The sequence below is a fragment of the Ambystoma mexicanum genome, chromosome 7q (genome assembly GCF_040938575.1).
Source record: "Ambystoma mexicanum isolate Mex_15411 chromosome 7q, UKY_AmexF1_1, whole genome shotgun sequence".
Classification (NCBI taxonomy): domain Eukaryota; kingdom Metazoa; phylum Chordata; class Amphibia; order Caudata; family Ambystomatidae; genus Ambystoma; species Ambystoma mexicanum.
Window position 1 is genome coordinate 134,475,724 of NC_090941.1, and position 14,816 is coordinate 134,490,539.

Genomic DNA, 14,816 nt, shown 5'->3' on the forward strand with positions numbered 1-14,816 from the left:
AGGTGGTGTGAGGGAGGGAGGCTATTGCAGGCGTGGGAGGCATCTGGAAAACACTAAGATCTGAACTAGAGAAGCTAGAAGATGAAATAAAACGCAGAGAGTCCCGCATACAAGGGACATGGTAGGAGGAGCTAGAATTGGCACAGCTGAGGGGGAACTGCCAGGAGTCATGGGGAAGGCTCTCCAAGTTCGATTACTCCGTTAAAACCGCCAAAGTGCACGCAGAGGGTGACAGGCCAGGCAGGCTACTAGCGTGGCTGTGCAGAAGGGAACATCCACGACATCCAACCACAGAACTCAAAAAGGCAATAGGCACAGTGCACAAATCACAACAGGAGATTAACGATACATTTCGGGATTTTTATTTCCGTCTTTATAGTCATGACCAGCAGGTGCCTCAGGCAGACATACTAGAAACATTAGAGGAAATGGGTCTTCCAAAAAATAGGGTTATCACAGCGGGAGGCACTGCAGGCAGATATAACAGGGGAAGATATATCAGAGGCGATAAGATCAAGTTCTATAAAGACATACAAGGCAGTTCTGTCTCCAGTACTGCTCGAGGTGTTCAAAGAGGCATATACCAAAGGGGTGTTACCCGAGTCCATGAGAGAAACCCTGGTCATACCAATACCCAAACCGGGGAAACCAATGGATGAATGCGATTCTTACCGCCCACTGGCAATGCTGAATTACGATGTTAAGATCCTGACCACAATATTAGCTAAGCGCCTGAGCAGAATAATGGGGGGGCCTAATCCACAGCGACCAAAATGCTTATACCAGTGCGCAGCACCGCGTTGAACCTATGCAGACTGTAACACATCCTTGCAAAGACAGCTGGATGACAGGCAAAATATGCTATACTTTCCCTGGACGCAACAAAAGCGTTTGATTCAATATGCTAGGAGTGGTTGGTGGCGACACTAAAAGAATTTGGCTTTGGGGAAAAATGCATTAAATGGGTACAAATACTGTATACAGACCCAGTAGCTAGGGTAAAAAGTGGGAGGATGGTGTCATCGATCTGGGACATAAAGAGGGGGACTAGATAGAGCTGCCCGCTGTGCCCAATGCTAAATATGCTGGGTCTGGAACCTATAGCAATATACCTCAGGAAGCAATACCTGGATGCTGGCATATGGGTTGTAGGAGTGGGACACTTGTTATCGCTCTACGCAGACAACGTGTTACTGTACATGAGAGATCCATATCTAAATGTCCCTGTGATCTTAGACATATTGGATAATTGTGCAAGAATGTCGGGAATCGGCTTCAGCAGAACCAAATCCTGCATATTCCCGATAGCGGGGCCGAGGGGGAGGAGTGTTGGAGAACTACCGTGGTGGGACTTAGTTGGGAGCTGGACTCATTCAAGTACCTAGGGGTAAACATAAGCATACAACAGACACATGAACATAACACAGCAATGGTGGTGACGGTTTAAGGAAATCCATGAAATTCTGGTCTAAACTGCCCGCTATCGCTGTTGGGCAGGGTAGCCATCACCAAAATGATTATCCTGCCGAGATTTCTGTATTACTTCAACAATGTGCACTGCTATGTTAAGGCGTTCTTCTTCCGCTCACTGGAAGCGCTGCTCCGAGAAATTTTGTGGGGAACGGCCCGCCACAGACTTTCGCTCACAACACTATATCTGCCGTACGATAAGGGACGGGTGAAATTGCCAAACCTTGAAAGTATTACCTAGCAGCCCAACTCAGCCACGTGATTAAATGGCTGGTGGACGAACACACCTCAGAAACTGCTACAACAACTGGTGGCTCCTATTAAACTAAAAGAAGTGCTGTGGGTAACGCAAGGCGGCCTGGAACACACCCCATCAGTGATGGTACTGGGAAGGAAGATATGGAGGAGAGCACTAGCCTTGATGAAATTTGTAAACCCCTACTCACCGGAGGTGCCGATAGCGGCGGACACGTGCAAAGGTAGCACTGACCTGGCGGTAGTGCGAAGATGGGAGAGGTGGGGAATATACACATGGGGCGATGTATATGAAGACGGGGTCTTCAGGGAGTTTGACTCAATGCAGGAAAAAGAGGAGGCGCCAGGCGGGCAGTTCCTTTGGTACCAAAGAGTCCGAAAGACGGCCAGAGAAAAGTGGGAGGGTTGCCGGAGGAAGCACCAGTGGACCCATTGTTGACCCTGATGTATAACTTGAGCGATGGCTGGCGGCCGGTATCCAGGCTGTATAGCATGCTAATAGATACACCCAACCCCAAGGGTACAGCACTGAAAGAGCAATGGGAAAAAGACTTGGGCACGGATATAACGGAGAAGGAATGGGAGAGGATACTGGGGTACCACAAAGAAGTATCGAGAAACCATGGTTTCAAGCTAATACAACAACTTTCTATACTGCACATATATGACCCCGCACAGGATAGCTAAGTTCAATAAAGATGTGAGTCTACAATGCCCATGGTTCGGGGCGGGGAAGCAGATCTAATACACATGTTCTGGGGTTGTGTGAGTGGGTTTTGGGTACGCATAGAACAGGCCTGCAGGGAGGCAGGGATAGCAAGATATGAGTGGTCACCCGAAAGAACTGCATATTGGCCAAGAGAACTATCGCCATGGCCTGGAAATCTGCTGGGGGGATGCAATATGTAAAACGACACAGGGAGTTTGAACGTTGGGCTAAGGCAGAGACCAAGGTGTGGATGGAAGGGCTAGCAGATCGGAGCCTGACAGTAATGATAAGTGTGCGGCCTAGAAGGCGCTGGTTTGGGACATGTTCCACCCAACCGACGACAAACCCCCCCTGAACCTATCAGTCAAGGCACGGGACGCTCACTTTTGACCGGGCGGTCAACCTAAGGCGCCCAACCAAACAAATGGCCTTCCTGAAAATCCAAGGTGGGAAGAAAAACCTGAGCCCCAGTCCATGACGGGCTCGCTCTAACTGATAATACTGGCACACAGTAAGACACGTGTAGGAAGTTGTTTGTTGTTAACCGTTATTACTAAATACATTGATGTAAGTGCATGATGTGAATTGGATATGGAAAATTGAAATGCATGGTTGTTCTTATATAAATGGCAATAAAAACATGTTAAAATAAAATATCCTCCTTCCAGAACCAGGATCAGGTTTGGGGCGCATTTGGGCAGGGCTAGCAATTTGTTTAAGGTGGATGTTTTTAGTCATCCTTGATATAAACTGGTATTCCCCAATATTGCTGCCTCACACAGGGCTGCTGGTTTAACTTGCATTCTCTACATCTCTAGGGTAGGTGTAGTGACCCGTCCTCCAAAGTACCTAGGAAGAATTGAGAGCTCCAAAGCCCCAATTCTGTCTACTTAGCATTAGGTCCGTCGTATTACCTGGGGCCTCCAGGATATTGTGTTCCGGTAATCTAACCACTCTACTGTTTGAATCATCCCTCCTCCTGACCCGTGGAATTTAGGCGTCTTGTGTGGGTAACGGGCCGTACACAGCCTGGGTCCTTTACAAATTGACTGTCAAAGCCTGGCTTCTTACAAATTGCTCTAAAATGTATTCAACTGAATTTAAGCTCCCCTGAGGTTTTTGACACTGGGATACAATTGTTAGTAAACAATATTACATATATACGGGCACCATTCAGTCTACATGCATCTGCATTCAGGGACGTAATTTCTAAGTCTGCGCTTTTCATAGAAAGGAAAAAAAAAACTGGGTTTATACACAGTGCTGCTGTACACTGTTCTCTGCCAGGAATAGAAGAGTTTTTGCACCCTTCTATCCTACAGCTGACTGCTTTGCAACTGTACAGGTCCTTGTTTACTGCCAAAATGGACTCAAGTACTTTCAAGGAGGGCTACATTTCCCATAGTAAATGGCATCGGACACCATAAAACGTGGTCTACCGATCTATGAAGAAAAAAAAAACATAGTGCTTCTTTTCTTCATCACAATAAACTTTTGTCAGATAAGGTAAAGACGGGACACCTGGTCTAGCATCCCTATTCCCCTGGAGAAAGCTTGCTTGGAGATGTGACAATAAATGGTTTTCTGTGCACTAGTCGTTTAGTAGAGGAAGAAGGTCCTTGTCATAGACTTTACTTAGTAAGTTGATCAGGGATGACGACAGTTAGCTAGATTTTCCCTCCTTAAATATAGAACTGGGTTCAGCATGTTGCCCGGGGTTACATGTCTTTTCACTGTAGTTTTTATTTACACCTAGTCATTTTCAACGTAATTCTTTCACCTAAAACTTTTTCACATAAAGTGTTTGTCTATCGAAAGTTTTATATGGAAAACCTGTATATCAAATTCATTTTTTTATATTTTATTTTTTTAATTGGGGGTTTCCCCCCCAATGTAAGAACAACAGATATCCACAACTTTGTGGAACTCTCCCATCCCCTGCACACCCTCACGTTATTGCATACACAATCAATTTCTCAAGTTTTCAAATTGTAAGTTAAACATTTTTTTATATATTGGGTCAGAAATTACAAGGTAATATTTACTATAGTATTCACATACATTTTAAATTGTTCATCACAAAATAATACTGTTATTGTAATACAAACATAATTTCTAGACTATAAATCAGAACAAGTTGCCCCCGCAAAGCAGTGTAAACCTGTATACCAAATTCATTTTTGGGGGGTCCCCCAAACCCCTGTTTTCCGCCCTTAAAACCCCCCCAAACAAATGTAACCCTTTACCCCACTCGAAAATACAGTAAATATTTTTAATGTTACATTATTATATTTCATGTTTAAAACAGTACATTATCGATATATAAAAATTCATAGTTTATTTGATGAAAAGGGGATTCATTAAAACATTTTCGGTGAAAAAGGTCTCAATGTCAATTAATTTGTTAAATACCGTAGCCGAGATACAAGAATATGGTGGTGTTCTGTCATTACATTAAAGATCTTACCTAAAACAGGGATCAAGATTGCTGAAAAACATTTGTATAGAGTTCCAACGGTAATCTATCTGGCTTTACCAATTTTTGGAGACACTGGGGATAGTCTTTGCCCAGCAAAAACACCATGATCATTGGTGTTACTCTAAAATAAAGTTTTATAACCAACCATTGTGGATCCATTTGCCTGGTACAACTTACTAAACAGGATCAATCACTGCGATTTTGGAATGTTAATACCTTAGTCCATGTCCAATGATCCCTTACAGATCATTATCCAAAAAGTCTGCTTGCTCCCTGAGTCAACAGCATGTCTCAGTGTCTCCCAGTTCTTATTACTTTCAGCCTTTTTGGCTAAAAGATCTTTATACTCATTCGTCGGATCACTTAAACCCACCTTGTCTGTTCCCTTTGGCCTTTTTAACATCTTCAGCACTTCTAACCTGGCTCTTCTGGAATTTTCTTCGCACCAAGTTTTTAACCCTTTTGGTATGCGTGTGAACACTGGATCAAGAATGCATTTCAAAGAAGTGCCATATGTACTGAACAATCCAAACTTTTCCTAGAGTATATAGGTGGTTTTAATTATGTACCAAACATGTGTACTGTAACGGGAATAGCACAGGATGTATATTAAGGACCATTTCCTCATCTTCCAAGATAACCCATTTGACTCTCCTACAATTACTTGTCACTGCATGTGCCACAACAATTTTCATATGATCACAAAACAATTTAACAGTAGATGGAATGGCTGTAAGAAGTGTTAGTCAATTATGGTCACTTTCAACTCTGGTGCCCAGCAATGTGTCTTTAACAATAAACCACTCTGGGGCATCCAACAATAAAGTCAATCCGACTACTTCTACTTGCTGCCCTAAGGTAGAGTCCCATAGGGTCTGCGTTTAATGGCCTCCATTCCAAGGAATCCCAAACACACCAATTAAAGATGCATTCCAAAGTACCCACAAAATGTAATAACGTTTCAAATTGCAGAATGAAGTTGTCCAGCAAAGTTCAGAAAACAATATTTTCTTGGCCGTGTTTCTCTACCAGATTAACCATCAACTTCTCTAGTCTAGAGATCATGCTAACAGATACATTGGGAGCAGAAGACCGAATGTACACTTTACACAAAACCTATAAAGGTGATTCTCTTCATTTCCTGCACAGACATTTTCAGGTTCTGACGGGCCGATGTTCCAGACTTGATAATAAATCTTCTGCATCTAGTACATTGATCAATGTTAGGAGCTCCACTTGGTTGGCCTCCATCTGCTTTGATAGCTGGTATAAGAAGGGTAGCATGTCATAACTTTCAAAAGGGAGACTGGGCCAAGTTCTCCTATAAACAATGTTGACTTGATATATGAATGAGTTAGAGTTCAGATTAGAGGCCTCGGCAGACACCTCAGCCACATTCCACAATATAATCTTAATCCCAGGATTTTCACATTGACCAGGAGACTTCACCATGTCAATCACAGTTTCAGTCGAGGTTGGTGGGCAATATATCACCCAGTGTTCTGCCATATCACATCCTTAGTAGTGATTGCAGCAGTATCTTGTGCAATGTTTCTAGTAAATGCAAGATGAAATTCAAAGGTGGAGCTCTAAGTTTAGTTAACACTAAACCATTTTGCGATAGCCCACGAGTAGCCTGATGAGATGACATGTGCAGTTTTATTTTCATGGTCATTACAGAGGCAGGGATCCAAATGTCTTTGTGGATCATTAAGAGACAAGCCTTGACATGTCTTAACCAATGGATTGATTTATTAATAAGCGAGTCTCTTTTTCCATGTTCTTAGGTTTTAATGTTGATACCCCAGACATATATACAGTATATTTATTTTGCATCACACACTGGGCTATCTGAGATAGAGGCCCCACATAGATTTTCTTCGTTCAAGTGGCCGACCTAGCTTGTGCCTATAGACCTTATTGTCTACCACAGTTTTTGACAGGATACTCAAAGGTGGTGGGTGGCTCATGGTACGATCGGCCATAAATGAGGATATTGGGGAGTGTGAATTACTTTGCTCCAAACGACGTATGCATCATTTGTTATCTTTAAACATTTCCTAGTCTATGGCCTTTATTGGACAGACTAGATGTGAACAGTATAGGGAACACCACTGCTCCTTAATCCTTACTTTGCCTCCAGCGATACTGTCACGATTGCTTTCCAAGCATCATTCCTATGGTCCAGGTTCTCAAAAATGACCCTTTTTAACACTGTAGCACATTCTGCTTTTGGAGCGCTCTACAACCTGTTCACTGCACTCGTTATCCACCAATAGGCACACATCAGGCATTGAGATATTTCAACAGCAAGTTGCATCTCCAACCTCTGTAATCTGTTGCGATTTGTTTATTGGCATGTGCCCGGGCTTATTAAACCTTCCCCATGCCTATTAACATTTGACCCTGTGCAGGGGTAGACTGGATTGCCAAAATCGAAGTTCTGCAGTAGCAAGTATCTATTTGTGCAATCAACATAAGGAATATCTCATGATTGGGAGTACAGTCCTATTGTGCCAAGTGAAAATCAGAGACATCTGTATTAAGGGCAGGGTTACACACATGCACCTTTATTACTTTTTGGTGCACGTTTACAGAAGTAAATAACATGACTGGATTTTCCTCTGTTGACCACTGTTCAGTTCAGTCCAATGAATCTGTCTTGCCTGTTCTCGGGTGGGGAGGTCTGGCCCGTGTTTCACCCCTCCGACTGTTCTCCTGGTAGACTTTCTTCAAAGAAAGAGCCTGCCTTTCTCTCCAACTATGCAGTCCTTGTACTTCATCCTACCTCACTTTCTTTTCTATTCACCCCTCCTTTGGGTTTTGTTTGTTTTCCGTCTCTCATTCCACCTCTGGGTTTCTTTGGGGCTCGCTTTCCCTCTCCCAGTTCCTTCAAGCCACTGCATACCTGTTTTTTGGGCAGTGCTCCTCGGGGGAGAAACTAGGCGTACAGCCCCCGTGGCACCACCTCTTCTGTTTCATTCAGGAAGATTGCCCTTTCGCCGGGCTTCCTGCAGGATCATTGTACCAGCTGTTCTGTATACCACTTCTCTGCTTCTCTGGTGGCAGGTGCTACATGATGCTCTTCTGGCTGGGCGCTTCTGGCACAGAAGGGTTGTGAGCATGGAGCATTGCAGGGGTTCGACCATAGTTCCCTTCACCACACCTGGCATATGATATTCCTCTTCCTGGCACTCTTCTCTGGCTCTGCAGGTTTCTCTTCTCCTATACATGAACGTGGATTGGCTCTATATCTCTCCCAGTATTAGGGGTGGGCCTTTCTAGCAGGTCATTGTTCTATGTGAGTCCTGTGGATAGAGAGTCACAAACCATACCAGCCAATCTTACAGGAAGTTTTAAGACATACATACTGGGATCTTGGGAAAAGGGCGGGAGGATTACTGATATTCCTTCAGGAAAACTATCCCTGAGGTTTGGGGGATGTCACCCCCATTGGGTTCCTGCTTACCCTGTCCTCTAGTGGATGCTAAGCGTAGCCGGCTCACCTCCCTAGTCCCAAAGTGGGCTGGCTCTCCCTTGGGGAGAAAGGGTGAATACCCTAGATGTGTGACACTTGCCATTGGATATAGACCCTTTCTTTTCCCACTCCCCCACTTTACTTTTCGCACACTGTCATCATGCTGTTAAGTTTCCCTTGTAACAGAGGGCACGCCTCCATGTGGTGCCCAATGATAAATCAATAAGTTCTTTGGAACTTCATCAATGTCAGATAGTTGGTTTCACTAATTAAACTATTTTCTTCTGTCCATAAGGCAGCAATCTAAGCAGATGTTTTTTTTTTGCCAGGAAGAAGCACTCACAGCTTTCCATTTTGTCATGCTCCAACGAAGCCTTAAGAAGGCTTGCAACTCAAAATGTTCAGATCGACTACTCCGTTATAATACACTTCATCCGAATAGTGTAATAAACTATGTTGTGAAAGTAAAGTACCTTACAGTAAACATTCCCCATTCTACTGGACATAGCTTTCCCGCCTCTCCTCTGCAACAGAACTTCAAGCTCGTCAGATGAAAATGTATGCAACACTGAATACCATTTACAAGTGTTCTCCAATTTCTCTGCTCCCTATATTTCTGGCCCCAACAGTGGTGTGCACTTGGGAAAGAATGTAAAGTTAACACCTTACTCCCTCTAAGCCAGCCTGTATAAGAAAAGGTTACCCTTCCACAATGGCTACATTGTGAGACTTTATAAAAGGTGATGCTAAATGCGAGAATAACCTTGTTTTTATTTAAAGGGCCACAAACGGGGCTAAAGTGTTTGGATTTTGCTTCTTGGTAGTTCCTTGCTCACACACCCTTCACAAAACTGCAACACGCTCCCAGCAACAGACTAGCAGTACTAGCACCACACGTAGGTGAAGCACATCGAATGTACTTGAAACTATGCTTATTAACTAACGAGATGTTTTGTATGTGTATCACGTTTCTAGGGAAGGTCTGTGTGCTTTAACGTACTTCAAAGAACAACTTGATGGCAGGAGTGGCTGATTGAAAAAGCGTGCAGAGTGCAGAATGCAGGGGCAAGGGATAGGGATAGGTATGAGCTGGTCTGGATGAGGTAGTAGATGATGTGGGTGTTCGTGGGAGAGGTAGATTCAGAGCAGTGGATGTAAACTAGAGTCTATCTGTGCAGTTACCAACGGGTTTAATGCTTTGAACGCTCGGTGTTCCTGCTTATTCGCTGCGTTTGAACCCTTATCTTTCTCTCGGATCTGCACTGTAGATGCGAGCGTCCCCTCGGCATTCCAAATCAGAGCACAGGGACAGAAGCGACACTTCAAAAGGAGGCAATGCTTGAGAAACGAGGATTTAACTATCAGAGCAGTTATCCGCGCACAGCAGGGACCAACTATGAGCAGTGGTCACGAATACGGATGTGCCTCCAGGTGGGACCAAAGCGCCAGCGGGTCCAAGCAATTTTAAAACCCCCAATCCATCCCTTGCAAGACACACACCCTCAGCTACCTACATAAATCCTGCGCCCCCGGTCACCAACACTCGCTTGAAGAAACCTCTGTTAGGGGCGAACCCCCCAGGAGCCGCCATAACACCCACATCACCTCCACAGCCTGAGCGGTGCTCCCCACACATACAGCTGACAACATCCGGGGCGGCGACCAGAATCTCCCAGCTCAGAAAAACACACCGCCGTACTGCAGGCCAAACACGGGTAAACTAACCGGGCCCTGCAACCTCCACGTTCCGCAGCTCTGTTTTTTTTAAACAGGTCAAACTTTCTCTTGTTCGGATCTGGCGAATCGACAATCCCACACTAGACAAGCACACGCGATTATCACACGGAGCAGCACGTAATGTTGCTAGCCGTAAGCATCTCCCCCAGTTCAATCTAGACACACGGAAAATACACGCGTGTTCCCCTCGCAGTACAAGGATCACTGTTTATCCACGCCTGACTTGGCATTGGCAACTGACTACGTGTCGAAGAACTCCGGGTTTTATCTTTGGTGACTTTGCACTGTTGGCCGCAGTTATGTAATAGCCCATACCGTTCCGGCATCCCCCGCCCAAGTCTTGTGGGCCATCGCTGATTGGACGCTGGCCTCAGCCCCGCCCCCGTGAGATTGACCCCCATCTTCCGTGCTTTACAGACCAAAGTAGTAGAGTTCCGAGCTGCGCCTGTTACGATAATAGATAATGTATGGCTTCCTAACTGGCAGTCTGCATTTAAATGACAAGTTATAGTAATTAACGGCTCCCTCTCACAACTGCCTGCTCTTGTAATAAAAGCGTATTAATACGCTGCAGTGGTAGCCTCCTGTTTTGATGAAAACTGTTATAAACATGCTCTATTGCAAAAAGCGTGTAAATAAACGCAGTGGTAGGCTCACACTGTACAAATTAGTTTGTGAAATACTTTATAAGGCTCATATTTGCCATTTTTTCCAACCGTGTTGGTGTTGCTGGAAAGCAGCAGCTACTTTTCAAATTGCAATGTAATCGGGAGGGTTGGCATGTATGCAATGTCCCGCTCCCAGGTCACCGGAGCGGTACACAGTTATCGGATCGCCAGTGTCCAAGCACGGATCATGTGTGCTTGCTTAAAAAAGACCTCCTTTTAGACTATGGCCATTCCAGTATACAGTGGCTTGGTCTATGTTTCCAACAACACTCAATTTCCACAAAAGAAATACTATATGCACTCCATGTTAATCACGCAGCAACGGCCACTTGTGGTCAGGCAACGCATTTCCTCCCTGTAACGCCTACTGCTGTGTTTCGACAGCGAACGGAACGTAAAGTCGTATACCTGTGATTAAAACCTTAATCTTCTAGCGAGCCAATGCTTGGAGTAGCAGAGCCCATACATTTGTTTTTTTTTTTTTTACTTGTATTTAATCTTTAAAAGATTTTTACAAGAGCGCTTTCTGGAATGGATGCAAACCTTTCTAATGTTGCCTAGTGAATGGTTCGAACCTTACGGTTTAGTTCCTTGTCCATGCATCTAACACCTAGCTTCCGGAGTGCGATTTATTCTTTCCAAAGCCAGGTTTAGGAGTTTAGCAGTCGCCGTATGCCATCGAGGCTTTTCGCCTGTGATTAGGCGGTTCCACCAAATATCTTCATTTCCTACAAATGATGTAGCCGTCAGGGGGGTGAAGTAGGTGCACCTGGCCTGGTGAAGAGCTGGACATCTCATCAATAGATGTTTTATAGATTCAAAGTCATCTGGATCTGCACATAATCTGCAGGGTGGTTTCTCCAAACCCGCTCTTATCGCTAAAATTTCTCCGGTCGGTAAGACATTTAGACGGGCTCTTAAAAGGGTTCTCATCAGTCGCTTATCTGGATATTTTTTACAGTACACCATCGGTTCTTTTAGTTTGTTGGGGTTCGAGGGAAGATGAGCTAGGAGTTTGCACGCTGAAACTGAATCAGCCGTATTGATCCAGTCCGAACATTCAAATTTCTTTTTTATCCTCGTTGGATTTTCTTTAAGTTCTGTCTCAGTACATGCTTTTTGCCGTAGTTTTTGTTTTTGCTCCGCGGCCCATTGATTCATAGATTGATTTGAGCCGTTTTCCAGTTCTACTGCCATTATTTGGTAGATTGTGAGACTCTCCGGGTGAATGATTTTCCTATATAATTGCAAAGAACTGTGATCCACTACGGCCTTCAAAGAGAGTAAACCCAGCTCTCGCCTGATTGGAGCTATCGGTGTTGAATTTGGGAGACCCAAGACGGCTCTCCATATATGGCCTTCCAGTTTTTGCCATGTTGAAGGCGGAAAAGAGGGTATGGCATCCATGCCGTAGGTCAGAGATGGAACAATCTTAGCTTTATAATAATTTATAGCCGGTTGGAGTGAAAACTTTCCATATTTCCGATCGACCATTCTTAACTATGCTGTAAGATTTTTAGTTTTCGCCCATAAGCTAGCTTGGATAGTTCCCGATTCCTTCGAGGTATCTAAATGGACACCCAGATATTTAAACGAGTCTACAACTTCAATATGTGTTCCCCTGAGGTGCCAGTGGAACCTCTACTTTTTTTTTGGTGGCAGTTTTTTGTAGAATCAAAATCTTAGTTTTTGCTTTGTTGATCTCCAGATTGTTATCTTGAATGTATGTTGACAGATTATCCAGTTGGCGCTGGAGACCCACTTGGGTGTGATCGAGTAGAATCAGGTCGTCAGCATACAGCAATCTTGGAATTGATGTCCCACCTATCTTAGGCGGAAATGATCTGATGTTACTTTGACTCTCCTTAAGGTCTCCCAGGTATGTTATAAATAACGCCGGGGCCAAAGGGCAGCCCTGCTTGACTCCACGACCTGTTGAGATGGATTTAGATAGGAGGCCTACGTTGTTTAGGCGAACTCTTATATGTGTGTCTGTATGGAGGCTAATTATGGGTTCCAAGATTTCGTTTGGACAGGCCCAGGATTTCAATTTTATCCAGAGCTTCTGTCGATCCACTCGATCAAAGGCCTGAGATAGGTCAACAAATGCAAGAAAAATTCGGGGACCACCAGTCAAAACTTTTTCTTTGAGTAGCGTCAAACACATTATGTTTGCGCTGGTGCTTGCATTCTTCTGGAAACCAGTCTGTAGAGGATCAAAACAAGTCGCTGAGAGCGCCCATTTTCGAAAGTAAGACAAAAGCATGTAGGCAAAGATCTTCCCAATGACGTCCAAGAGAGCTATTGGCCTGTAATTCGCCGGATCCGCACGTGAGCCTTTTTTAAAAATAGGAACGATCAAGGCTTTAGACCATGAATCCGGAACTGTTCTTTTTTTCCTGCATAGACTAAAGATTGCGCCGATGAGGTTAGACCACTCATCTGGATGTTCCTTAAGGTTACAATTTGCCAGGCCATCCGGTCCCGCAGCTCTAGATGAGTTTAATTTCATTATCGTGAGTTTGATATCACTCACGTCAGATAAATCCACCCATGGTGAGTCCGCCATTCTAATAAACTCAACCTCGTTTTCTTCCGGTTTTTGGAAAAGCTTCGAGAAGTGTGCATTCCAAGTTTCTTCTGGAACTGGATTTATTATGTGAGAATTTGCTGTCTTATTTGATTTATTTATCAATGACCAGAAGTCACGAGACTTTTTGTTAGCTAATGTCCTTAGCATCTCCTCTGCGTCAGCTTGATATCGCAGGTTTCTTGAGTGTTTCAGCCATTGCTTGTAATTTCTGGTTTCCGCTTTTAGGGTGTCCCACAGTGATGGAAGATTTAGGGATTTAGCTTCTCTTCTTTTTTTCCGTAAAGCTCTGCGTTTTGAGACCAGCATTGCATTATATTCATGAGTGTGCTGGGTCGAGTGTAGATTCAGTAGTTTTCTTGGTTTCTTAAAGGCCACAAGGAGAGGAATGTAGCTTGATCTGGCCACGTCATCTTGCACTGTCCGATCTAAGATAAGGGTTGTGAACTGAACTTTCAGTTTCGAGACATCTGAAGCGGTCATTCGTAGACGAGTATTTTGTGAATTTGTTTCGATTTCTGGGATGTAAAATTGCGATGCAATCGCCTTATTTTTAAGTTTTAGATGTAGCAGGTTATGATCGCTCTGCTTAGTTTTAGTCACACTGAAAGAAACAATGTTGCAATGAAAAAATTCAGAGACGAAAATATAGTCCAGGGTTGCCGCAGATACTCCTCGTTCCCAGGTTGGAAGCAAAGTTTCGGAGTTCGTCACTGAGGCCGAATTATACATGTTACGAGATTTCATGATTCCGTTCCATGTCGCACCCCTATTTGACACATTCGAGATAGTAGATGGGTTTATCTGGTTCGTACTGTGCGCTGCACAGTTGGCATTAAGATCACCACAGATGATAATATCGAAGGATTTGTAGTTCATGGCAATTTCGTCAATTGTGTTTGTTATTTCTTTACACATTTTTTCCGTTGAGGTCTTTTGGGGGTTCCAATATACGTTTATTATAGCTACCGCATCTTGTGTTCCAGGGTTTTGCTTTGGTTTTCTGGAATCCCATATGGTCAAAATTGCTAAAATTTCGTATGTCCTCTTTATCACCGTTAGAATTTCGACCCCCGAGCCCATCCGGATTGCTGTAAGTAGGCCTGATGAAGGGCGGCCAAATGGTCCTTTGTGGGCCGGGGATAATTCAATGCAGTAGCCGTCGAGCGCTGGTTTTTCACATAGCCAAGTCTCTTGGAGGCATATGATATCATATCGACTGAGATCCTGACTCTCAGAATTAGTGAGATGTACATAACCTCTGGTGTTCCAAGATGCTATACTTAGGATGTCATTTTCTAAGCATGTCGTTGACACGTCAGTTGGGGATTTCCTTGGGTATTCCACCCCCAATGATTGCTATTTTCCACGCCCTGGTAATAAGATGCTGCGAAACCAAGTCCATTTATCTTTCTTTGATGCTTTTTCTG

General features: G+C 44.1%; 1 protein-coding gene across 1 annotated transcript in view; it reads right to left on the bottom strand.

The window, feature by feature from the left end:
• Positions 1 to 10,366, bottom strand: part of TGDS (TDP-glucose 4,6-dehydratase) — a 521,057-nt gene extending 510,691 nt beyond the window's left edge. The window contains exon 1 of the mRNA XM_069639164.1: positions 9,906 to 10,366. Coding sequence (XP_069495265.1) covers positions 9,906 to 10,027 — 122 coding nt within the window. The 5' untranslated portion in view covers positions 10,028 to 10,366. The remainder of the gene's footprint in view (positions 1 to 9,905) is intronic.
• Between the last annotated feature and the right edge of the window lie 4,450 nt (positions 10,367 to 14,816).